Source organism: Lepidochelys kempii, chromosome 8 (assembly GCF_965140265.1).
Source record: "Lepidochelys kempii isolate rLepKem1 chromosome 8, rLepKem1.hap2, whole genome shotgun sequence".
NCBI classification, from domain to species: domain Eukaryota; kingdom Metazoa; phylum Chordata; order Testudines; family Cheloniidae; genus Lepidochelys; species Lepidochelys kempii.
This window is the reverse complement of record NC_133263.1, coordinates 102,098,978-102,125,091: the sequence shown is the minus strand read 5'-3', so window position 1 is coordinate 102,125,091 and position 26,114 is coordinate 102,098,978. Positions and strand designations below refer to the sequence as shown.

General features: G+C 44.3%; 1 protein-coding gene across 2 annotated transcripts; it reads left to right on the top strand.

Annotated features, from left to right (window-relative positions):
- The first annotated feature begins 1,800 nt into the window (after nucleotides 1-1,800).
- On the top strand, nucleotides 1,801-25,216 carry LOC140916316 (cytochrome P450 4B1-like). Of its 2 annotated transcripts, none has more exons than XM_073357799.1 (12): nucleotides 1,801-1,868; nucleotides 7,027-7,223; nucleotides 8,331-8,375; nucleotides 10,052-10,179; nucleotides 10,619-10,743; nucleotides 11,882-12,033; nucleotides 12,495-12,601; nucleotides 13,545-13,735; nucleotides 15,043-15,176; nucleotides 19,018-19,082; nucleotides 19,800-19,882; nucleotides 23,693-25,216. In XM_073357799.1, exons 2-12 carry the CDS (start codon nucleotides 7,148-7,150, stop codon nucleotides 23,859-23,861), a joined length of 1,275 nt encoding a protein of 424 aa, XP_073213900.1. In that variant the 5' UTR covers nucleotides 1,801-1,868; nucleotides 7,027-7,147; the 3' UTR covers nucleotides 23,862-25,216. The 2 variants fall into 2 exon arrangements, with proteins under 2 accessions (XP_073213900.1, XP_073213899.1); XM_073357798.1 differs by lacking the exon at nucleotides 1,801-1,868 and adding an exon at nucleotides 4,464-4,790 and having other exon boundaries at nucleotides 7,082-7,223.
- Nucleotides 25,217-26,114: the final 898 nt, after the last annotated feature.

Genomic DNA, 26,114 nt, shown 5'->3' with positions numbered 1-26,114 from the left:
CTGGGGCAGCACAATGCCCCGGCCAAAAGACAGGTGATTTGTGCCTCCCTTGGCACACGCTCGTTCCTCCCCAGGGAAGTGCAACCCATAGTGAGGACCTCTGCTCCAGACCCATGGTGCATACACTGCTGCTTAATTACATGACATTTTCACTTATAGCCAAGACTGTTGTAAAGTAAAGACCATGTAAAGTAAAAGCAGGTCACCAAAAGGTGACATGCCTTAGACTGGCTCCTCCAGACAGGAGGTAAAACCGTGCATCTCTCTGCTGGGATGTAAATTCAGCACTTTAAGGGGACACAATGGCTGTGCATTTACAAGTGAAGTCACATGTTAATGAAGAGAGGTGAACTCAACAAAAAATGAGCACGCAGGAAAAAAACCATCCCTGGAGGGTTGTCATGTCTAGGAGTAAAGACAAAGAACTTTGGGTGTATTTCTAAAAGGCAAAGAAGGCATCATGGTATCCTATGGTTAGGAAGTAAATGAGCAGGGACCCTCATTGGAGTGCCTCAGCTGACCTGCCTCAATAACGTATCTGTATTCATGAAAATGGGATCTCTTCCTGCCTTGACTAAAAATGTTGCAGAGGACTTGGAGTGCAATAAACGGCTTTAGACATGCGGGTAAACTGTTAGTTAAGTTTAGTCTCCAGAAAACGTGTTATGATTTCGTTTTATATGTAACCACCTGTTTCTGATATTCTTACTAAATATTCCTGAATCTCTATACTTTAATCCTAAATTTATTCTTGTTTTCACTATAAACATATCTCAGTGCTGTAATATTAAGCAGAATGCTGGTCCTGAGCAGAATCTTACAAGCTGGTCTGAACTGTTCCTTTGGTCACAGCAGGCCTGCTAGTTTTGTGAGTATTCAGTGGAGAAGAGGCTTGACACTGAAGGGAATGCTCAGAGAGTGCTTGGACATTGGTGTGTGCCATTCGCTAACCTGCACAAAGGGAATGAAGCCTGTGGGGCTGCAAGGCTGTGCTTGTGCTACCAGAGGCTGTTGGTTTCAGGGAGCTGAAGCATGGACAAGACTGCATCATTCTAAGGGCATGTAGCAGTGAGGTGCTTTCCAACCCTGGGTACCCCTGCAGAGAATCACAAATACATAATATGCTCGATTTGCGGGCTGCATCCAGAGCCCACTGAAGTCAGTGGAAAAACTCCCATTGAGTTCAGTGAGGGCTGCATTAGCCCCTAAATGCAGATTTATTTTAAATCCATGTAGAGGTTGTAAAAGGTTACACTGCACTTTCACCTTTTACTGGGCTCAAGGCAGGGGTAACTGTAAAATTCTATGGCCTATGTTACACATGTAACCACTTCCTGGGGCATCCCTGCCCCACCGGTGGTGGAGTCCTTTGTTCCATGCTCCTCAGGATGTCTCTGACCTCCACCCCCACCCAATGGGCCCTGGGTTCCCAGCAATTAGTGATTCCACCTAGTGGCCAGGTATACAAAGGACTAACAACCCCTTGTCTGCTAGGACATTCATTAACTAGTACATTGAATCAAAGTCCACATAAAAACAAACTGTTTAATCCCTGGATAGGAACAAGGTAAGCTAAAACAAGGGGACGAGAACAGGGAAAGGACTCAGGGATGTAAATAAATAAGGACCTAACCCATCTTGCAATAACTCCTGAAAACCAACAACAAAAATCAGTGTGAACCTTATACCAGAGGTTATAGGCAATAAAAAGGGCTGGTTCAAATGTCTAAGGTTCCTTTTGAAAATGTAGCAAACACTGGCTCACGCCCCAGCCCAGAAACCTAGGAAAACTACATACCCCCGAGGTGCCCCTGACAGGCAATACTTCTCCTCCCAAGCACCGAGTCCACTGTACAAAACAACAAACTGTGAGTAAAGTTTTCTTTGTCACGGGTTGGCAGAATTCAGGCAGGTCTATGTCCAGCCCCAAAGGAAAGCGCTGCCTGATCTGCTCCAGGAGCTACACCACTTTGCCCAGCTGAACTGATTATTCCTCTCATTCTTGGGTAGCTGGGACCCTCATTGGAGTATCTCAGTTGACCTACCTCAATAACACCTCTGTGTATGCCACTGTCTGCAAAACCATCTCTTCTTCGTGAAAGCTACCTCTCCACCACCTCTTCAGATACAGATCAGTGACATAGCACCTGGACACAGGTCTTGCCACCACAGATGGCATTGCCCCCATAAGATAGCAGCCCCTTCTCCTTCTCTCATATTGTCGGGGCTCCAGTACCCAACCTTGCCGGACTGCAGTGATGGTTAGGGTGACCCATAATTGCAGGCACAGTTGGTTCAGTTCTCCTGCTCTTTTGTTACTCACAGAGATAACAGTGTTTTATTACCCCTAAATTTACAAATTAACTGAATTTTGACCACAGTTCCCCAAACTGCCACATATGGGAAATGTAAACGAAGCCTGGCCCATCCTGTCATTTCCCTTGGCTGACCAAGAAATGCCAGCAGACAGCTCCCTCCCCGGTGAAGCTTCTGTTATTTGGAGCTCTCAGCAGCTCTGGAGCACCGTGATGGGATACACTCACCAGAGCGGCACCTCCTGCTGGCCGTCTCGGGGATTAGCTCTCTCAGCCCTCTTCTGGCAATGCCTCTCCCACCGCCTTCTCTGCCTGCCGATATGCCTGATTCCAGGAACCAGAAAAAGAAAAGGGTGCCCTGGCAAAGAGCCGAGTGGGTGTGGGCACGGCTCAGCAGAATCACAGCTCGGAGGTGAAGGTCATCAGTGAGCATGTGCGGTAAGGGGTGACAGAGGGGTGAGTCAGTTAAGCCTCTAGCTGGTTTTCAAGGGCAGAGCTGTCAATCAGAATGCTGAGCTAACGGTCAATTCTGAGCTGTCAGTCAGAATTCTGAGCTAACGGTCAATTCTGAGCTGTCAGTCAGAATTGTTTCAGAGCTGTCAATCAGAATGCTGAGCTAATGGTCAATTCTGGGCTGCCAATCAGAATTGTTTCAGAGCTGTCAATCAGAATTCTGAGCTAACGGTCAATTCTGAGCTGTCAGTCAGAATTGTTTCACAGCTGTCAATCACAATTCTGAGGTAACCGAGCATGTGCGAGCGAGGAAACTGTCGCTAGGAATAGGGAGCTATATAAAGGAAGAGCTGGATGGGATCTCAGGCAGGATCGAGTCCCGGCGGCCAGTGCAGTGGGGTCTCTGTGGGTTTTCCACTTCCACAGTTGCTGCATCTTCTGGGGACTCGGCCTCTCTTGTGGATCGGGGGGCTCTGGGTCGTCTTCAGACCCTGTGACCAAGAGAGTAAAAATGGCTGGCAATTCCCCCCCCCCCCCCCCCCGAGCCCTGTTGGTCACCAAGCATTGTCAAGCAGGTTTGTCTTCCTGCCACAGATCCGGGTGTCTTCCTCCAGGACAGCCAAACCAGGCAGGCTCAGAGACAGTCCCAGTTTATATCTCTGTGCTACTTTCTGTAGGAGCAGCATCTATAATGCTCCCAAAATGGCAGAGGCTACATCCAGGAGGGGAGACTTAGGGTGACCAGACAGCAAGTGTAAAAAATCAGGACAAGGGATAGGGGGCTTTAGGTGCCTATATAAGAAAAAGCCCCCCAAATCAGGACTGTCCCTATAAAATTGGGACATCTGATCACCCTAGGCAGACTAGATGATCTAATGGTCCCTGCTGACTTTAGAATCTCCTAATCTACCCTGTCTGTCAGCAGATTTTTCAGAGCTGAACTCACCAGGGCTGCTAATGGTTCTATCATTTTGTAAATCTGCTCCACTTGTGAATCAGCGTAGCTGCAGCGGAGGATCTATTTCACAGGTTTTACTATAGAGACAAAGTGAGTGAGGTAATCTCTTTTATTGGACCAACTTCTGTTGGTGAGAGAAAGAGAGGGAAGCTTTCGAGCTTACACAGAGCTCTCCTTCAGGTGTGGGAAACACAGAGTGTCACAGCTAAATACAAGGTAGAACAGATGGTTTAGCATAAGGAGTTACCACTATTTCAAGGGAGCATTCAAGGTGATGTGGCCCTTTAACATCTCTCCCGTTATAGGGGCAAAAAAGATGGGGCGGCGGGGGCTTAATGGGTTATAGATTGTTATAATAAGCCATAAATCCAGTGTCTCTATTCAGTCCATACTTCTCTAACTTTGCTAAACACTAAAAATCCTGCTCCCAACACAGCTACAACTCTGCATGCAGGATTTACGCTGCCATGAAGAGCTGTGTGAGGTGCATTTTCTGATCTGTTTATGTTCTGAGGCAGAGAAAAATGATTACTCCTACCTCAGCTACATAGCTACCCAGAGCTTTATCAGTTATACAATTATCCAGCCTCTTTTGCATGAATTAGAGTCAGAGACAAGCTTCCCACAAAATGCTCATTGCCTTCTAGAGGCTATTATTTCAGCAAACTTCACCCCTGGTTGTTCCGATTTGGGCGGTGCTTATAATCCATTTGAAAAGCACCTGAGAGTCTAATCTTTGCAGTCAGATGTGATAAGAGTGTGTCTGACTCTGTGCATACAGTCAGTACAGAGTGTAACAGAAGCTGACAGGGTTCGGGCTTTATTATACAGTGCCTGCCAATGAGGGCAGCAGCATGAAATCTGTACTGGAGACAGTAATGAACCCTTCTGGGGTTTGGCTGCATGGAGCTGTCGCCCAGATTTTTCACCTGACGGCCGTGGTGTGCCTCGTCTGTGTAGTTCTGAAAGCAATCCAGCTGTATTGGAGGAAGCAGAAACTGCTCAAAATCTTTAAAAGTTTCCCAGGACCTCCCACCCACTGGCTGTATGGCCACCTTAAAATGGTAAAGTAACAACTGGGACTGTAGTGTGTGTGTGTGTCCCCACCTTAAAATGGTAAAGTAGCAACTGGGACTGTAGTGTATGTGTCCACCTTAAAATGGTAAAGTAGCAACTGGGACTGTAGTGTATGTGTCCACCTTAAAATGGTAAAGTAGCAACTGGGACTGTAGTGTGTGTGTCCACCTTAAAATGGTAAAGTAGCAACTGGGACTGTAGTGTGTGTGTCCACCTTAAAATGGTAAAGTAGCAACTGGGACTGTAGTGAGTGTGTGTGTGCAAACGCGCACATGTGTCTTCCTTGTTTCCATAAGCAAGAAGTTTCTTTACTTTCCTCTACCCTCCCACGAATAGGAGTTGATTGCATTATGGTCATGTTTGCTAAGGAGAGGTCACAGGCTCTCTGTGGTTAAGGCAGAGGGTTGTTTTCTCCTATTAAACCTTCCAGAAAAGGCCAGTTCAGATTCTGCATGCATGCTCTGCAGCCTATAGAGAGATTTTTCACTCTCTTTTGAGTTACCAGCACACGGCTCAGAACAAAGAGAGGTGTCTGGCAATGTTTTGAAAATTCTCCCAAGCCACTTGTCCTGGGCCACTTCAGATGAGGTTGATCTGAAAGACCTCAGTGAGTTCTGGGTCCTGTAAGGTAGGAAAAAGGCGCATCTATGAAGTTTTTCATGGGTGCATTCGGAACATCAGCATATCCCATCAAGCTCTTTGGGAAACAGACAGGAAGGCAAAACAATGACTGGAGATATGACACCTCCCAGCAGTGCTTAATTTGTAACGAAAGAGCTGCCAGGGCTCAAGCAATTTTTTTAACGTTCATAACCGATGCAGCAGGCCCAGAGGTGCCAGGACTATGAACTGCTAAGCCTAGAGTTGCTGGGGCTTAGCCCTGGCACAAATTAAGCACTGCCATCCAGTACACACTTCTGGGTGGCTGAGAGACAATGTCTGAGCTGGGGGTGTCTTGAGGAAGTTAAGGCTTCCATCACAGGATGGCAAGCCTTTAGGTAGGATAGACATGCACATAGTTGGTGTTGGTCCTGCTTTGAGCAGGGGGTGGGACTAGATGACCTCCTGAGGTCCCTCCCAACCCTGATATTCTATGATTCTATAGACTATTGTTTTAAAATCCTGTCTGAGTTATGCTATGCTTCATTCCTGCTGTTAACATTAAACTATACTTTGGTTTAAGCAGGCTGTCTGGTCACTAGCTCTCAAAGGGAAGAACTTGCGGTTGCCAAAACCAATGGGGTCTGCATGGCTGATCCACAGGGTGCTGTAACCTAGAATCCTATTTAAGAGTGGGAGGACTGTTGGAATTCAGAGTTCTCCTTTTGGGAGCGAGGAGACCGGTTGAAGGAGGGATTCCTTAAGCAACGCTTAACTGTGTGGGCTGGTTCTTATGGTTCCCCCTGGCCTTGTCCTTATTCATCCACCTCTACCGGCCTTTCTAATGCACAGGGGGGACCTCTGCACTTGGAGTGACTTGCAAAGCTTGTACAATGGCATCTTTACAAAAATACATACATGCAGTCCTGCCAAGGCCCGCTAGCTATTGTCTCATCTGACTAATCCAGTCCCCTGACTGTAGCACGGCTCTTTCCCATTCTGAGTGTGCTGCTAAAGATCTGTCTTGAACTACATCTCCCTTTAACTAACAATGCAGCTTCAACAAGAGGAAAACCTAGACAACCCCCACGCAAGTTGTCAGTCACAACTAGGTCTGTGCTTAAATCCCAGGTGCTGGTGTAAATGGGCATCGCTTCAGTGCCTTCAATAGGGCTTTTCCCATGTCCTTCAGCTGAGGATCTGCCCTGAATGCTCATTTGAGCTAGATTCTAGATGTGCTACATGGGAGAACTCAGGCGGAAAGCTCAAAGGTCCAGGACAGACTCGGCCAGGTGTTCTGTGGGGATGGGATGAGGAAACACAATGGGAGGGGGAGGTAAGGTCCAGATGGAGATCTGAAGGCAGAACAGGGAGAAAGGGGATGGGTTGAAAGAGGAATTACTTAAATAAGAACTCTCTGGGCTAATTCTTATGGTTCCCCCTGGCCTTAGCCATATTCATCCACCTTGATCTGCCTTTCTAATGAACAGAGGACCTCTGCACTTTGAGTGACGTTAAAAGCCTAGTCAGTAGCATTATTAAAATGTAGATGTGTATGTGTTCTTGGCCTATTAACTATTGTCTTATCTAACTAATCAACTCCCTGGACTGTTCCCCATTCAGATAGTGCTGCTAAATATCTGTCATGAACTACACCTACCTTTAATTTACAACACAGCTTCAACAAGAGGATGAACTAGACAACACAGCGTCCTGGGCAGAACAATACCCACAATGTCACCACATGTGGTTTGGCGGTTTCCTAGCATTCTTGTGCATCAACCACCCTGAATATGCTAAGGCGGTATACAGCAGAGGAGGTAAAGACACTACGTCTTGTGATGTCCTGTCCCTCTAAATGTTTGAGCAGTCCCCTCTTCCCAGCGCTATGCCTCACTTTCTTGTTAGTTTCAGTTATTCAGCCAGAACAATAAAGCAAGCGCAGCACAAAGCTGTTGTTTTTGTGGATACAGACTAACACGGCTACCCCCGAAACACAGCAAAAAGCAATGTTTCTAGCATCTCCCTGTGTGTCTCTCTCTTTCTCTGCTGGATCCAAAAATATAACACATCTTATATCTGAGTGATCGTGATATCATTCCACACTGCAAATGCCACTGAATACTGTTATCTGTAAAGCAGAAGTCTCAGAAATGGATATTTACTTAAGGGTGAAGTGAAAAGCATCTATTCAAAGAAAATTCCATTGTTTTAAGACGGAAACTGGTATATAATGAAATCAGAGTATTTTGTGAGCATTTTGATCAACTGTTTTCAATACTCACACAGAAAATGATCACTCTCCATCTGAAGAGCAATTAATAAGTGCTGAAGTCCAAACAATGAGTGTAATTTACACCAGCTAAGCAGGTTCTGGTTCCTAATATACAGGACCTGCAAATATTTATGCCTGAAAATTTGTGGGTGGCAGAAGGTAGACTTATTTAGACCAGTCTGAAAATGCAGCCCTTAATGTCCATTTCAATCTGTATTGCCCACACTCCAGAAAGGTTGGCTCATTGGAAAATACCTGGAAAATGACAGCTTGTGTTCACTAGAGCTGTAGCCTCTTCCTCAGTGGGCCAAGCCTATTCTGCCTTTTTCTGATGTGGCTATAACCCCCCTATAACACCACATATTACTCTGTTACATGCTTACAAAGTCTGTCAGACATTTATTAACCCTTTAGAATCTATGAATGGAACCTTAATATAAAATGTAACAGTTTTCCTGTATGGAGATTGACCTTCCCAATACACATTTTGCTACTAACGAGAGCATGATTAAAGCTTAGAAGTAATTCTAATAATTGTTTGACTAACGTAGGATCAGATTTTGATGCCTTATTCACCGTGAGTAGCGCCTTATTCACCTTCTATATCATTTTAACCTAATATTATATTTATCTTCTCTATTGAATTCTACAGACCCTAAGCCTCTTGTGACATACAGTTTCCTGGTTCCCTGGATTGGTTTGTACTGTCATATTTCATTCTCATTTACTTCATGTAACAATATTGCTGGTGATATTCGTGAGGGAAGCAGCACCACATAGATACAGAGCGATAGCATTTAATTGCTAACTCACAAAAAAGACAGTGACAGTAACTGGAAAGGTGTGAATGAAATGCAGGAAAGTGGGGAAATCAGAGTTCAGATTGAGAAATGAGGCGTAAGCTCCATCCCTTTACTCATGTCATCATTGTAACTAGCTATTTCAGAGGTTTAATTCCAAGCACATTAGATACAATATTTTTCACATGATATTATGTGGTAAAACGTGACAAACGTAAACAAGTATCAGATCAGCTTTGAGCCTTAACCTTGAATTTCCTTGTCTGGATTGAAATTAGACCTGGTTACACTTTTTTGTACATAAAGTTTTCTCCTCAAAAAATATGGCTTTGTTGAAACTGAAATTTGTGTGGAAAAATATCGATTCTGACACAAATGTTCAGCTTTCAGCAGGAAATTTCTCAGTGAAAAATGTTCTGTTCTATCTTAAAATACCATTTTGTTTTGGTTGTTTGAGTTGAAACAAAACAACATTTTAAGTTTAAAAAAATTGAAAGCTTACATTTAATTTCAGAAAAGTTGATTCAAAATGAATTTTGGTTTGGTTCCCATAGGAAAACTGAAAATTGTTGATTAAAAATTTTCAAACAAAGATTTTTCATTTGAAATTTCTCACAGGGGAAAAATATGGTTTTCCAAAAAGCTCTAAGTGAAATCAAGGATGTTTAATGATGTCACTCAGCAAAAGAAGTACTTTTTCACATAACACAGTATCAACCTGTGGAACTCATTGCCAGGATAAGTTGTGAAGGCTAAAAATCTAACTGGGTTCAAAAAAGAAATAGATAAGTTCATGGAGGATAGGTCCATCAATGGCTAATAGCAAAGATGTTCAGGGATGCAACCCCATGCTCTGGGTGTCCCTCACTTCTGACTTTCAGAAGGTGGAAGTAGACAACTTTATCATTGGATAATTGCTCTGTTCTGTTCATAGCCTCTGAAACACCTGGCATTGACCACTGTTGGAAGATAGGATACTGGGCTAGATCAGTGGCTCTCAACCTTTCCAGACTACTTACCTCTTTCAGGAGTCTGATTTGTTCTGCATACCCCCAAGTTTCACCTGACTTAAAAACTACTTGCTTACAAAATCAGACATAAAAATACAAATGTCACAGCACTTACTGAAAAATTGCTGACTTTCTCATTTTTACCATATAATTATAAAATACATCAATTGGAATATAAATATTGTCCTTACATTTCAGTGTATAGTGTATAAAGCAGTATAAACAAGTCATTGTATGACATTTTAGTTTGTACTAATTCCATTCATGCTTTTTATGTAGCCTGTTGTAAAACTTTGCAAATATCTAGATGAGTTGATGTGCCCCCGGAAGACCTCTGCATGCCCCGGTTGAGAACCACTGGGCTAGATGGACCAGTGGTCTGACCCAGTATGGATGTTCTTATGTTCTAAAGAAAAATTCTCATCCTTCTCATGAATACACCGGATAGAACTGAAGAGATATTCATTCATATTATGGCTGGATTGTAATCATGCCACCTGAAATGATCAATTGCTTAGTAGGAAGTGATCTAACCAGCTCTTATGCACTGTGCTCCTCCACAGGGCAAGGATTGTTGATCTTAAATGGGCCAAAGTGGTTCCAGCATCGGAGGCTGCTGACGCCAGGGTTTCACTATGATATTTTGAAACCTTACGTGACCATGATGGCAGATTCTGTCCGAGTGATGTTGGTAGGTACTGTCATGATTTCCTAGTGCTCCTTCCTGATTTAAGAACCTTTACCTAGTAGATGAGAAGGATGTAAAAATATTTAGAATGTTCTCCCTGGTGCATGCTGGGTCGGCTCCCAAAGCTGCAGCACTGTAGGACAGTGAGCAGAAGAGAGCCCATGCTAACCCACTGCACATCTCCACACAGTGACCTGTGATGACTTGGCAGACATTGAGCTCTGTTAAAGGTGCTCCTGCCATCTCCCAGCCTCCCGTGCAGCCCAGGGTTTAATCTCAAGACTGTCAGTGAAACTGCCTCGACCATTAAAGATCACAGCCACCTGCCCACAGGCCCAAGGTCCCCTGATGTAGGAGGTGGCCCAGACCCAACTGAATGGCTGTAACCAGGATTCTGTACTCCTAGGAAAATTTCTCCCTTCTCGTTACTCTCTTCCAATAGGATAAATGGGAACAGCTGATCACACAGGATAAGTCAGTGGAGCTCTTTGAACATGTCAGCTTGATGACTCTCGACAGCATCATGAAATCTGCCTTCAGTTACCAGAGCAACTGCCAGATGGACAGGTCAGTACCGGGTGATGTCAAATCCTGATGAAATTTTCTTGTTGACCTTAAGTGACTTTAAATTCAGTGCAGTGCAATTGTGTCCGAACTGGGAACTACACAGATGTGATAGAAGTAGTGGATGCATTAGCCTATTGATCTTCATGTCTCTAACACAGGGGAATATTGGGATCAGGGGTGCTGGGACCGATTCAGCACCTCTTACAGCCTGCCTCAGGATCGAGAAGTGCTGGTGTCTTTTAAATGCAGAAGCTACTAGACTATTGATGCCACCAGCTGATCTTTATGAGAATTAGGCGTTGTTTGGTGGAGGTGGTAACAAAAGTGAGACAGTTGTTGTTTAACTGAGACAAGGGGCATTCTTTCAAGGCAAACCAAGAAAGCTGTTTCACGTACAGTCAATCATATTATACAGCTATTTAGATCTAAGAGTAGGTAAAATCATAATGAGTCTGATCTGGAGGTGGTGGAACTAGGGTGCTGGAGGTGCTCCTGCACCCGCTGGCTTGAAGTGGTTTCCATTATATACAGGATTTACAGTTTGGTTCAAGGGCTCTCAACACCCCCACTATACAAACTGTTCCAGCACCCTTGGTCTGATTTTGCTTTGTTGAAGTTAGTGGGGGGTTGCTATGGAATTCAATGGGATCAAGATCAGCCCTAAGTTTTCACGTGACTAGTGACTTTTGGTTCCGCAATCTCACAACCCAAAAGCCTGAACTGGGAAGGCACCGAGCGCCCGCCACTCCTATTCCAATAAAGGAGAGCTGAGGGCACTTGGCACCTCATAGAACTGGGCACATAGTTATCAGATGTTTAGACTGCGGGTGCAAGGCCAGGCAAAAGTATTGCAAGCTCAAGACATTCAACTAGAAACACTCAAGTTATCCCCTGGGAACACTGCTTTGCCTTGTGCAGGCTGGTCTGAATGCTTTGGAAGGAAAAGTCCATTCTCTGAGGCAGTCTACTACATTACCGCCTGTTCACATTGCTGTCATGCTAGCTGAGCCTGGTCTTGCGCTAACCACACACTTACCATTAAAATCACCAATTTTGAAATCTTTGCAATCTCTCCCCCAGCACGCTCAAACTCACTGCCCAGTCTTTATCCATCTCTCCCTTGACTCTCTCTCTGTAGTGACAATTCATATATCCAGACGGTCATGGACCTCAGCTTGATGGTGCATCTGAGATTGCAGTCGCCCCCGTATCACAACCATCTCGTTTACTGGCTCAGTTCTCAAGGGCGTCAATTCCACAAGGCCTGCAGATTAGCACATCACCATACAGGTATTTCCCAGTATCCTCTTCTCACCTCTCATTAAGGATTTGTGCCAGGCTCCAAGATAAACCCTAGTCTATGCTACAGACTTATGTTGGTATAAGTACGTCACTCAGGGATGTGGAAAATCCACACCCCTGAGCAAGGTAGTTATACTGACCTAACTTGTGGTGTAGACAGCCCTAAGTCAACTTCTCCCATTGATATAGCTACCATCTTTCAGGGAGGTGGAGTACCTACACCAACAGGAGATGCTCTCATCAGTGTAGGGAGTTCAGGCAGCTCTGCTGTGGCCCAGATTCTTTACATCCCTCAGAAGCCACGCAGAGTGACCATCTCATTTCAGAAATAATGAGAATCAAAGAATTCTGGCTCCTTGGTATTTTGGGATCCATTGGGGTTCTGGGGAATCACAGTGCACACATTGCTCCAAATGGGATATAATTATTTTAATGTTTTCTTGATGCAGATAAAGTGATCAGAGAAAGAAAGGATTCCCTTAAAGATGAGCGAGAGCTTGAAAAGATCCAGAGGAGGCGCCACCTGGACTTTCTGGACATCCTTCTGAGTGCTAAAGTGAGTGTTGCAAGACCTGATCGGAGCCAAGTATGCGAGCATTTCGAGTAGCAGCACTGAGAGAGGCCTGGGCATTGTGGACAGCAGCTTCCAAACAATATGTTTCCTTCAGGGAAAAGGTTACAATTGATTAGCCGGCTTCATCAATGTTCAGAAGCATAGTTTTGATGCAAGGGATGGATTCTGCCCTGACTCTGTGGCTGCAGAGCGTGGCAATATACAGAGTCCTGTGTGCATAGTTCAAGCCACAGAAACACTGGAGCCTTGTTCATGTGCAGTCTGGGTTATAAACCACACCTAGTTCCATTAACATAAAGTGGAGTCACTGGCAAGACATAAGCAGACTCCTGTAGATCAAAAGAGTGATCGTTTTATAGAAAAGATCATTTTAACGCAGCGATGATTGGATGGCAGTGTAATTACGCAGGACTGTGCATACCATTTAAGCATAGCTTTGTGTTAGTCTGGGGAAGCTCCAGGAGTAGAGAGAAATTTCCGCCCGCTGCTGCACTGTTCATGGGGTACTAGTAAGTCCACTGCTACATCCCTTCTAAGGGATGCAAGGAATCTCCGGTGTTTCCCTTGGTGCATCATGCCCTTTCCATGGGCTAGTGAAGGGGGAGGGGACAGGTATGTCCCAGCTTCCTCCTTACTACTCACCATCCTCCCAGAGGTTTCTTGTCCTCCAGAATGAGCAAGCAGGAAGCAGTATCTGCATTCGAGGAACAGCAAGGACTGCAGTTTTACCTGTCTGCATCACAGGAGTTCATGCAGGGTTCCTTACATTTCTCCCCAACCTAACGGGAAGATCTGACCCACTGGGATTAATGCTCCAGGGTTTCCTTTCTAACGTGTTTGTCACTTAAGCTCTGAGCAGCAGGAAACCTCATGTCTGTTTCCTGGGAAAGCCCATGAAACCCTGATAGAAGCCATGTGTTCTTAGGATGAAAATGGAGCTGGATTATCTGATGAAGACCTACGTGCCGAGGTGGACACGTTTATGTTTGAGGGTCACGATACCACGGCCAGTGGGATCTCCTGGCTCTTGTACTGCATGGCCCTGCACCCAGAGCACCAGCAGAGATGCAGGAAAGAGATCAAAGAGATTCTGGGAGACAGAAATACTGTTCAATGGTGAGAACTTATTTTCCTTTTAATCTACCTCCCAAATAACTTTGAAACCCCTATCAGGTGATCAGTTTATTAACCCCAGTTGTCTCTCCCCTTACCCCTCAGTTCCCAACTGGGAAAGCTAGTTCTCCTGGACTGCAGGCAACCTTTTGTTCTGGGGTGAACCCACTAGAATGGAGGACCATCAAGTTTCATGATTCTTGATTTCTCCCAACACCTCCTGGGTGGCCCAGCCCAAGACAGAGGCCACAGTACAAATCAGAGGGCACGTGGCAGTTTATAGTCAAAATGGCATTCACAAAACAGAATGGCGTTTGCAGCTTGACGTGAGACATTTGTCCCATCTCTGCATAGAATATTGGTGAGACTGATTCTGGAATACTGCATCCAGTTCCGGTGTCCACATTTTAAAAAGGTCATTGAAAAGTCGGAAAGAGTGCTGAAAAGAGACACTGAAATGCTTCAAAGGCTGGTGAAAATGCCTTACAATGAGAGACTTAAAGAGCTCAATCTGTTTAGCTTATCAGAAAGAGGACTGAAAGGTCACTTGATTACAGTGTCTTTCATGGGGAGAAAATGCCAGGTCCTAAAGAGCTCTTTAATCTAGTGAGGAAAGACATAACAAAAGGCAGTGGCTAGAAGCTGAAGCCAGACATACTGCAATTAGAAAATGGACACATTTTTTAAAGTGAGGGTGATTGACCATTGGAACAAAGAATGAGAGGAAGTGGTGGAGTCTCTATCTCTTGATGTCTTCATGTCAAGGTTGGATGTGTTTTTGAAGATATGCTGCAGTCAAATATAAGCTATTGGGAACAACTGGGCTCAGTTCAGAGGGATCTGGGTGAAATTTAATGGTCTGTGATATATAGGAGGTCAGACTCGATGATCTAATGGTCCCTTCTTGCCTTAAGACCTAAGAACTCTATATATTATAGATGGAGAGGTAGAGAAGGTTGCCTAAGTGTGTCCATTGTAACCACCCTTCCCCTTTCAGCTCCTTTTAAAGTAAGGGAGCCAGGCAGAGTACAGCTCCCCCTTCTCTTATAAAACCAGAGGGAGAACTCTCCCTCCTCTACTTGGCTTGCATAAACACTGCCTCCCCACAGCTCTCCCTCCTCCTTGGATGTCACAGTGAGAACTCCCATCTGCTTGTAATCTACTAGACTTACTGGTTATAACATTCACCTTTCAGTTTTCTATTTTCCAGGTCACAGCTCTGCCTGCAGGTAAATCTCTGTAGAAAATATGAACAATATCTTTTTGGCCATTGTCAGTTGTCCCCAGTCTCTGCTTCTGGTTCCTTTCAGGGATGACTTTGGGAAGATGATTTACACCACCATGTGCATCAAAGAGACTCTTCGTCTTTACCCTCCGGTACCTGGTGTAGCACGAGAACTCAGTGCACCTGTAACATTTGTTGATGGACGTACCTTACCAAAAGGTCTGCTTAGTCTATCTCCTCTTTAAATGCTAATTAAGCTGCTGTATGCCTGTACATCGATGGCAGTGATGTTCATGTCTCTCACTTGTATATTGCCTCTCATTCCAAAAGCATTCTATATACTTATATAAACTGAAAGGAGGAAAGGGAATTGTTCAGGGAGACATGGGGACTATTATTAGGAGTAATAGTGTGATACTTGATTTAGGCTAAATATCAAGAACATCTGTTAACGCAAATTCAACTACCATCTCCGTGTGGATGATTCACAGATCTACCTCTCTACTCCAGACCTGTTTCCTTCTGTCCAAACAAAAAATCTCAGCCTGTCTCTGATTTCCCCTTGTGGATGTCTAGCCATCAGCTCAAGCTCAATATGGACAAAACAGAGCTCTTATTCTTCCCTCCAAACCCATCTTTGCTACCTCCTTTCTTGACCACCCTGTTACCCATCACTGAGGCCCGCAACTTGGGCATCATCTTTGACTCAGACTCGATGTGAGAATCTAGAGAGGTCCATGTCTAAGTCTCGCAGATTGTTTCTGTATAATGGCTCTAAAATCTGGAGTATCCTACCCAGCCACACAGCTAAAACTGTAGCCAATGCTCTCATTATCTTGCATGTCATGAACAAGACAATCTTGCCTCACTGATATGTATTCAGAATGCTGCTGCAAAGGTTATTTTCCTAACCTGTCACTCTGACCTTGTCATCCCTCTTTGCGTCCCTCCACTGGCTCCCTCTTCTCTATTGTATCAAACATAAGCTACTTGTCTTTACTTCATGAACTATCGCATTCCTCACCCCTACCTATCATCCCTTGTACAGTATCGAAAGGTCAACTCCCACCTCCAGCCCGCCCATGATATCAGCCTCCATCAACCACTTGTTAAATTTTACAACAAGCATCTTCAGGTTTTCTCCCATGATGCCCCTCACACTTGGGGCATCATTAAAATCACATCACATCATTAAAATTCTCCCTTTGCCATAAACCCTACAAAAAATTCACAACTGGCTGCTAATGTGCTGAGACCACTTCTGATGAACGTTACTTCTGTGAACTCCCCCAGCAGTCTGTCTGATTCCATCTGTTGTCTCTTGTCTTATACTTAGATTGTAAGTTCACTGGGGCAAGGCCTGTCTTTTTGTTCTGTGTTTGTACAGCACCTAGCACAGTGGGGTCCTGGGCCATGGTTGGGGCTCCTCAACACTACAGATATACAGATAAATACCAAGAGTAAATTCCTAGTGGTGTGGTGTCAAGGTTCCTTCCCCACTCTGAACTCTAGGTATAGATGTGGGGACCTGCATGAAAACCTCCTAAGCTTAGAATCATAGAATCATAGAATATCAGGGTTGGAAGGGACCCCAGAAGGTCATCTAGTCCAACCCCCTGCTCAAAGCAGGACCAATTCCCAGTTAAATCATCCCAGCCAGGGCTTTGTCAAGCCTGACCTTAAAAACCTCTAAGGAAGGAGATTCTACCACCTCCCTAGGTAACGCATTCCAGTGTTTCACCACCCTCTTAGTGAAAAAGTTTTTCCTAATATCCAATCTAAACCTCCCCCACTGCAACTTGAGACCATTACTCCTCGTTCTGTCATCTGCTACCATTGAGAACAGTCTAGAGCCATCCTCTTTGGAACCCCCTTTCAGGTAGTTGAAAGCAGCTATCAGATCCCCCCTCATTCTTCTCTTCTGCAGGCTAAACAATCCCAGCTCCCTCAGCCTCTCCTCATAACTCATGTGTTCCAGTCCCCTAATCATTTTTGTTGCCCTTCGCTGGACACTCTCCAATTTATCCACATCCTTCTTGAAGTGTGGGGCCCAAAACTGGACACAGTACTCCAGATGAGGCCTCACCAATGTCGAATAGAGGGGAACGATCACGTCCCTCGATCTGCTCGCTATGCCCCTACTTATACATCCCAAAATGCCATTGGCCTTCTTGGCAACAAGGGCACACTGCTGACTCATATCCAGCTTCTCGTCCACTGTCACCCCTAGGTCCTTTTCCGCAGAACTGCTGCCTAGCCATTCGGTCCCTAGTCTGTAGCTGTGCATTGGGTTCTTCCGTCCTAAGTGCAGGACCCTGCACTTATCCTTATTGAACCTCATCAGATTCCTTTTGGCCAAATCTTCCAATTGGTCTAGGTCCTTCTGTATCCTATCCCTCCCCTCCAGCGTATCTACCACTCCTCCCAGTTTAGTATCATCCGCAAATTTGCTGAGAGTGCAATCCACACCATCCTCCAGATCATTTATGAAGATATTGAATAAAATCAGCCCCAGGACCGACCCTTGGGGCACTCCACTTGATACCGGCTGCCAACTAGACATGGAGCCATTGATCACTACCCGTTGAGCCTGACAATTTAGCCAGCTTTCTACCCACCTTATAGTGCATTCATCCAGCCCATACTTCCTTAACTTGCTGACAAGAATACTATGGGAGACCGTGTCAAAAGCTTTGCTAAAGTCAAGAAACAATACATCCACTGCTTTCCCTTCATCCACAGAACCAGTAATCTCATCATAAAAGGCGATTAGATTAGTCAGGCATGACCTTCCCTTGGTGAATCCATGCTGGCTGTTCCTGATCACTTCCCTCTCATGCAAGTGCTTCAGGATTGATTCTTTGACCAGCTTACTTTTACCAGCTTAGGTTAAAACTTCCCCAAGGTACAAATTAATTTTACCCTTTGCCCTTGGATTTCCACTGCCACCACCAAACTTTATCTGGGTTTACTGGGAAACGTAGTTGGGACACGTCTTTCCCCCCAGAATCCTCCCAACCCTTGCATCCCACTTCCTGGGGAAGGTTTGGTAAAAATCCTCACCAATTTGCATAGGTGACCACAGACCCAAACCCTTGGATCTTAGAACAATGAAAAAGCATTCAGTTTTCTTACAAGAAGACTTTTAATAGAAGTAAAGGAATCACCTCTGTAAAATCAGGATGGTAGATACCTTACAGGGTAATTAGATTCAAAACATAGAGAATCCCTCTAGGCAAAACCTTAAGTTACAAAAAAGACACACAGACAGAAATAGTCATTCTATTCAGCACAGTTCTTTTTTCATCCATTTAATGAAATCATAATCTAACACATACCTAGCTAGATTACTTACTAAAAGTTCTAAGACTCCATTCCTGTTCTGTCCCCGGCAAAAGCAGCATACAGACAGACACGGACCCTTTGTTTTTCTCCCTCCTCCCAGTTTTTGAAAGTATCTCGTCTCCTCATTGGTCATTTTGGTCAGGTGCCAGCGAGTTTACCTTTAGCTTCTTAACCCTTTACAGGTAAGAGGATTTTTCCTCTGGCCAGGAGAAATTTTAAAGGGGTTTACCCTTCCCTTTATATTTATGACATGTGGTCTATAAGTTGTTCCACAATCTTCAAAGGTAAAAGGTGGAGGCCCGACATTGGACTCATTTAGAAGCAGATAAGACAAAGACCAGGAGAACAAACCACAAGAAACAACCTTGCATTGATAAGGACATGGAGCACATCCACCTCTAACATCTTTTGGGACTTCCTCCCCCACTCAACATTTCCCCTTCTCCTGACACTTACCTGAAGTGACTTTTTTCACCTTCTGTAAAAATTCTTTGACATTTTTGGCCAATTTTTGTTTTATTAGTCAGTAAAGGATGAGGTGGTCCCCTGATGAAACTCTGTTACTCAGTAAACACATGGGTGGCAAATGAAAACAAAAGGATTTCAAAAGGAGATTTGTTACTAGTCTAGTTTTACAGTGTAGATGGACAGAACACCATAGTCTAGGACACATTTTTCCCGTCTTACGTTGATTTATTTCTCTCATTCTTAACAGGCTCCCTGGTTTCACTGAATATTTATGGTCTTCACAGAAACCCCACAGTCTGGCATGATCCAGAGGTACTTCTTTTTTTACAGTACTTGAGACTGATAAGATATTTTTGGATATGAGATATCTATTCCTTGTGCATACTCACTTGTCAGATCAACGAGAAGTTCCTATGTGCACAGGAAGCAGCAAGCAGGCCTTTTTCTTGGGTAGATGACCATTTTTCACTAGAAGTATGTAGATAACATAGTATTCATGCTGTACGAGGACTCCAGTTAACTATAGATTGTAGAGGATATGTGAAGACCTTTGGATAATGGGAGATCCAGACAAAACTAAATTTTGTTTCTATGTGAATTTTTAATTAAAGGTGAAGAGAGAACCAGTTTCACCCATGCATTGGGCCAAACCCTAAAGCTGACATAATACATTTCATTGCCCTGATTCCTCCCATATTTGTTTGGGCCCACACCCACCGATCTTCATTTTGGGAAGTTTGTAGGTCTCTCAAGGATCTTCTGGATGGGGCCATTTCTCTGCTGTAAGCTGGGAGCCATATACTAATACAAGGTATTAGCTATGTAGAGAGATTGTGATGGAAATTGTGTCCCTTTTCCCCTCCCAAACCATTGGTACACATTGCCCTGTCATTAAGATAAGGCCATTTACTTGACTTTAGTGGGCTTGTGCAGGGGTAACTGAGAGTGGAATCCGGCCCATACTAGCTAAGCTCGGTTGCCACACTAAGCAATAGTTCCATAACTGCGTGTCTTTACTATTCTTTGCAGGTCTTCGACCCTTTGAGATTCTCACCAGAGAACTCAACTAGACGCCATTCCTATGCTTTTCTGCCTTTTGCAGCTGGACCCAGGTGGAGTATATTTAATTGTATACGTCGCTTTAGTTAAATAAAATCCTCTTCCCTGGACACTGATGAATCACTCCCTCTTTGGGATGACATTCCAGTTCTCATGGAGTCAGTGGGAGTTTTGCCATTGATTTCAAGGGGAATAGAATTTCACCTTTTGTCTTTGCCATGTGCCATGTCAGAGTGCCCTTGTCTTACACATGCTCTCCAAGTATTCAATAGTGTGTGCTTAAAATGAAAGTTGGGACTGAAGCAAAACTCCAAATCCAAACATCCCCAACCTCTGGAAACTCTTGGACCTGGATCCAAATGCTACAGTTCAGGCTTATGTCTGTTTAAATCCACAGCATGTCAGAACAATACTTCCATACCACCTTCAGTGTGGTTCCCTATACATGGTTTGACCTTGAACTCATCTGCAAGGCCCCTGCTTCTCTCTACTGTTATGTCCCTCTTAAAATCCCACTTTTGCTGTGCTACCTATAGGGAACCTTGTTGATGGTTATAGAAAATTGTTTTATTATTTTCCTGCCCTGGCCTCTGTCTGCTTGTTTGTCCCTATACTGTCAACTCTTTGGAGGAAGGGACTGTCCTTTGTTGTCTATCTTACCAAGTGTCTAGCACATTGTAGGCTCTATTGCACAATAATATTAGTGGACAGGGGCACTGGACTGTAAGTCTGGAGACTTGGGATCTATGCCCGGCTTACCCACGGATGTGCTGTGGGACCTTGGGCAAGCCAGTCTACTCTGGTCCCGGTCTATAAAATACACATATTGTGAGGATAAATTCCATTAAAGATTGCAAGTTGCTCAGATATTACTACTAAGGACAAAACAGGTAAGAAAATATTGCAATATAATGTTCCTACTTGATTCAGATTGATCTAGATTGCTTACTAATCTGGGTGCAAGCAAATTATATAATTTTAATATGGCTAAATGTAAATGTCTGCATCTGGGAACAGAGAATGTAGGCCATGCTTACAGAGTGGTGGACTCCATGCTGGGAAGCTGTGACTCTGAAAAAGATTTAGGGGCCGGGTGGATAATCAGCTGAACATAAGCTTCCAGTGTGATGCTCTGGCCTAAAAGGGGTGCATAAACTGGGGGATCTTGAGTAGGTGTAGAGAAATTATTTGACCTCTCTGTGTGGCACGGTTGCAACCACCACTGTAACACTGTGTCCAGTTCTGATGCCCACCATTCAAGAAGGATGTTTATAAATTGGAGAGAGTTCAGAGAAGAGCTACAAGATCGATTAAAGGATTAGAAAAACTGTCTTACAGTGATAGACTCAAGGAACTCAATGTATTTAGCTTAATAAAGAGAAAATTAAATGGTGATTTGATTACAGTTTTTAAATACCTACATGGGTAACAAATATTTAATAATGGGCTCTTTAATCTAGCAAAGAAAATTTCACATGCACCAATGGCTGAAAGTTGAAGCTAGACAAATCCAGACTGAAAATAGGTCGTACTTTTTTAATGGTGAGAGCAAGTGGCCATTGGAACAATTTACCAAGGATCGTGGTGGATTCTCCAGCACCAACAATTTTTCAGTCAAGATTAGATGTTTTTCTAAAAGTTCTGCTCTAGGAATTGTTTTGAGGAAGTTATATGACTTGTGTTAGACAAGAGGTCAGACTAGATGATTGCAATGGCCCCTTCTGGCCTTAGAATGTATGAAACAAAAGGGGTTAGTGCTACTGTGTCATCCTGTCCGAATGGAGAAAATCCCAGCAAGAGAAAACCCACCCTGCTTGCTCTCAAATCAACATCCCATTTCTAAGGGCAGCACTACCGTCTCCCACATTTCAGTAGTACCCAAGACAGTATCAGCTCATACTCCGTTCTTGAAATGCATCAGCATAAGGGATACTGTTAGAAATACCAGCAGTATTTCCAACCCCAAAGATTCAGAAATCATGAATCAGACTCATACCACTACGAGATGGGCTCAAAAATCATGAGGGTTTTTTTTTTTCAGATTATAGTGTGGTTTTTGGTCTGTCTTTTGATGTGTGAACCCCACTGTTTGTATGACAATTAGTGAGGCCAACACTCCCAGGTTTATTTAGGAGATATTGGCTTCTGCTGCAGTTGTTCCTACTTAGACATCTACCCATCCCCCTGCCAAGCAATCAATTCTTCCCCCCACTCCACTGCCTCCTTAAATCTTGCCTCCACATCAATTCTGTCCGTTCCCAGCCTCCCTTCTGCTCCTCCTGCAGCTTCCTCAACCTCCACTCCCAGGCCTGGAAGGACTACAGCAAGGTCCCCTTTCCCTTGTCAGGGCTGGGAGTTGCAGGCAGGGAGAGAGGATGGGAGGAGCCATCCCTGTTGTTCGCAGGCAGGAAACGAGGGATCAGCCCTGAGCTGCCGGGCTTTTTCTGCTCATCCAGTGAAAACAATGTCAGCTACTAAGAAGAGAGCTCTGCCTTCTTCCTGAAGCTGATCTGATTGGCTGCTCTTCCCCAAGAAGTGGGGCAGTGGGGAGAGCAGCCAATCAGAGGCTTCTCCCCACCCCCCAGGGGGAGCTGAAATTCACTAGAGGGCTTAAGATTCTGGCATTACCGGACTCTAGTCCAAGCCAAACTCGTGTGACTTGTGAAGAACTACCAACCCTGTAGCTATTCTTCACTATGGAGAAAGGAGGTGGCAGCTTTCCTGCTGTATTCACAGCAGAACTGTACGTGTAATTGTCACCTGTGTCTAGAATCCTCTTCCTGACTAATGCCCACAACGAAAGAACAAACCTTTTGTTTAATTACAAATCAGCCAAGAGAAACACCGTTAGGTGCTGCGAATTGCGCTCTCCAGTTCCACCACAGGGACCAAATTCTCAGCCAGTATAGATGGCATAGTTTCATCAACTTCACTATATCTATGCTGATTCCCATCAGCCCTCTGCCTGTGTTTGTTTCTGATAAACTACCCAGTAGAGCTGGTGAGGAATTTTCCATTAGAATAATTTCCTGACGATAGAGGCAATTTCTTCAAAATTGAAATTTTCCTTTGGAACGTCTAAACAAATGCTCCCCAGTCTCTTCACACGGCCTGCTTGGCTTACAGGAGCTTTCATTTAGATTTTCCTCAAAATTTTCCAACAAAAATTGGAAAATTTCTTGAGGAAAATTTCATTGTTGCGAAGACTGCATTTTCGGTTGGAAAATCATTCCAGTGGAAAAATCCCAACCAGCTTCACTGCTTAGTTTATCCAAAACAAATACAGGTAGAGAGCTGATGCTTAGCCAGTCTAAATCCACATAGGAAAGTTGATGGCTCTTTGCCACTTTAAACTGGCTTAGCACCTGGTCTTTATACTGTGACCGGAGAGAGCAAAGTGCAGCATTTAGTATTTTTCTTGCCTGACATAAGTAATAAAACAGGCATGTTCTTGGGCTGCAGGCATTAGCTGGGGAAGATGTTTAACACCAGATGACAATTATGTTTACAGCTCTGCTGCCATCTCTTTTCTACTTGGTGAAGAAAGGGCAGCCGCTAGTCGCTTCTCTGCTCCACAGTCTACTCAGGGAACTGGGGGTTGGAGGCTGGTCGGCTCCCCAGGCTGTCACATCCCCAGGCTTATTTGAGACGAAAAAAATTACCAAAAGGTGACATTTTCTTGTGGGAAGGAATTTCCATTTTCCAGCCATTTCTACTAACCCATCAAGTGGGCTCAGTTTGATGCTCAATAGAAGTGAATCTTCTGTGGCCGCCTCTTGTGCTCTGCTTACTACGTTAACTGGCTTGGGTCAGTTTGGTCAGAACTTTTAGCGATGAAATATTTGCCGCTTCTCTCTGCTCAGGAACTGCATCGGGCAGCAGTTCGCCATGAACGAGATGAAGGTGGCTCTTGCACTAACTCTGCTGCGCTTTGAGCTCTCCCCTGACCCAGCCAAGCCTCCCATCAAAATACCTCAGATCGTCCTGCGCTCCAAGAACGGGATTCACCTGCACCTGAAGAAACTTCAGTGACACTTAAATGACTGGGACATGTGTGTGATACATGACAGAGTTGAATCTACATTTGGTTGAATAACTAGAGCTGGGTGGGAACTGAAATTTCCCTTTCGCGGGAAATTCTGTGATTTCAAAAGGTTTTCGTTCAGAATTGCAATGGAAACAACAGAATTTCAAAATTTCCCACAAAATGAATTTTTAAAAAAAGGTCATTTCAATAAAATTTTAAAAATTGTTCTGCGATTATCAAAACTTTTTGTTCTGCTTTTGACTTCTAAATAAAACGCAAAACGAAAAGCCGTTCTGAAATAAACAAATCTAATCCTGTACCGGTGTAAAAAAACATTGATCGATTTTTTTTTTCAAAACAAATTCTGTCAAATGCAACAATTTCTGTCAAAATTTTCACAGTTGGTTCTAGTCAAAACAAAGGCTGTGTTTTATCTCTGCAGACGTAGCCCTGCTAACTCTCCTTTGTGATTAACTAAAAAAATATTTGGGGGTGGGGAGGGCCGTGGAGATGCAGCTGGGTATTTTTATTGATCATAACAGTTTAGCAAGGGCTCAGCGTTGTATAGAAGAGAGCAAGGACAGCATTCCAGCTCTGAGAGACTTGCAGTGGGGCCAGACTCTGACACAAGGGGTGAAGGAGGGACAGGAGAGAATAAGGAGACTTCCTCTCCCTCTCTCCTTATTTTTGACAGATTTCCAGCCCTTGTGCAGGGACCACTTCCTCTGAGGGAGCGAGACTAGTAGGTAGGGAGTTGTACTGGTGTACTCCAGAAAGGGTATTGCAGTAAGTCCACCAAAGGACGAGAGTGCTCTGCAACTCCTGCTGGAGTAGTGTGCTTCCACACTACCCCCCAGGGGGATGCTATGCTTAATAGGAAGAAGCCCTACCTATTGGTAATGATAATTATTGTTTATTTACATGAGTGCCTAGAAGCCCCAATCATGGAGGTGAGGGATGTGATTTTCACTGCTGGTGTTATACCAGTAAAGGCCTCTAATGTGGATGCATTGACACCTTTATTAAAGTGACTTATACCCGTATAGTTATTCCCTTCCCATACAAAAATAGCAACATGGGTATAGAGCACATTTATACCCATATAGCTGCATCCACACAAGGGAAGGGAGTTGTCCCACTTTAACTGTAGTGGCATAGTCAAAGTGGTACAAGTTTCGACTGTACACTGTAGAACAAAATTGTGTGTGGCAAAACAGGCATCCCAATGACCTAGCAAGCAATTTAATCAGTGTTTGTAAGGATTAAATTCAAGTGTAACCCCTTTTCTCAACTTGTTTGTAACTAAATTATCTTGAGATTTCACAGCTGTGTCAGTGATGCATAAATTAAATAGTGAGCATTAAAAAATATCTTCATGCCAACTTATTAGCACATTCGGCTTCCAAATATAAATGTATCAGGATTCATGCTCTCAGATCCCCTTCTCTCATCCCGTGGCGGATTGTGTCTCTTGCTGTGGCCTTATGCAATGTCCTCATCCCTCTAATGCCTGGAGAGCCAAATAGAGATTGGAGCCCCATTGTGCCAGGCACCGTGGAAACACATGGTGAGAGACAGTCCCTGTCCGGATGAATCTAAATAGACAAGACAGACAAAGGATGGGGTGAGAAACGAGGGGAAGTGACTTGCCCAAGGTCATGCAGTCATTCAGTAGCAGAGCTGGGAGTAGAACCCAAGTCTCCCAATGTAGTGTCCTAGCCACTAGACAACACTGCCACCCCAACAAGGAACTCTGCTGATTGTCAGGGTATGACTCTTTGGGAAATCTGTATGATTTGTGGATTCAATGTGAGATTATGAACTCTGTGCATATCTTTAGCAAGCAGAAAACTCCATTTTGAATGTGAGGGCTTTAAGTGCTGTCTTCTCTGTTCCCTCTTTACCTCCAGGTTGAACTGAAATTCTGACAGGGCTGACAATAGGGGGTCATTAATTCAGGATGGTCCTCTAGTCAAATACAAACATATTAAACAATAGTCTAGATCTCAACCAGGAAAACTGGTTTGTCAGAACAGAGGATGTCTGGCAATGAAGTTGCCTAGTAGAGGTCTATCATTTGTTAAGGCTGTTCTAGGAGTCACTTGACCAAGGGCCTGAAAGGTTATAAAAGGACTCACAGGGGGATGACTGAGAGCCCAGAGGAGTTTGGGGCAGGAGAGAGGATGGAGTGGCCAAGGGCAGAATAGGAGATCTGTGTGGAGAAGGCTCCATGTTTCAGAACACAAGGAGGACTCCAG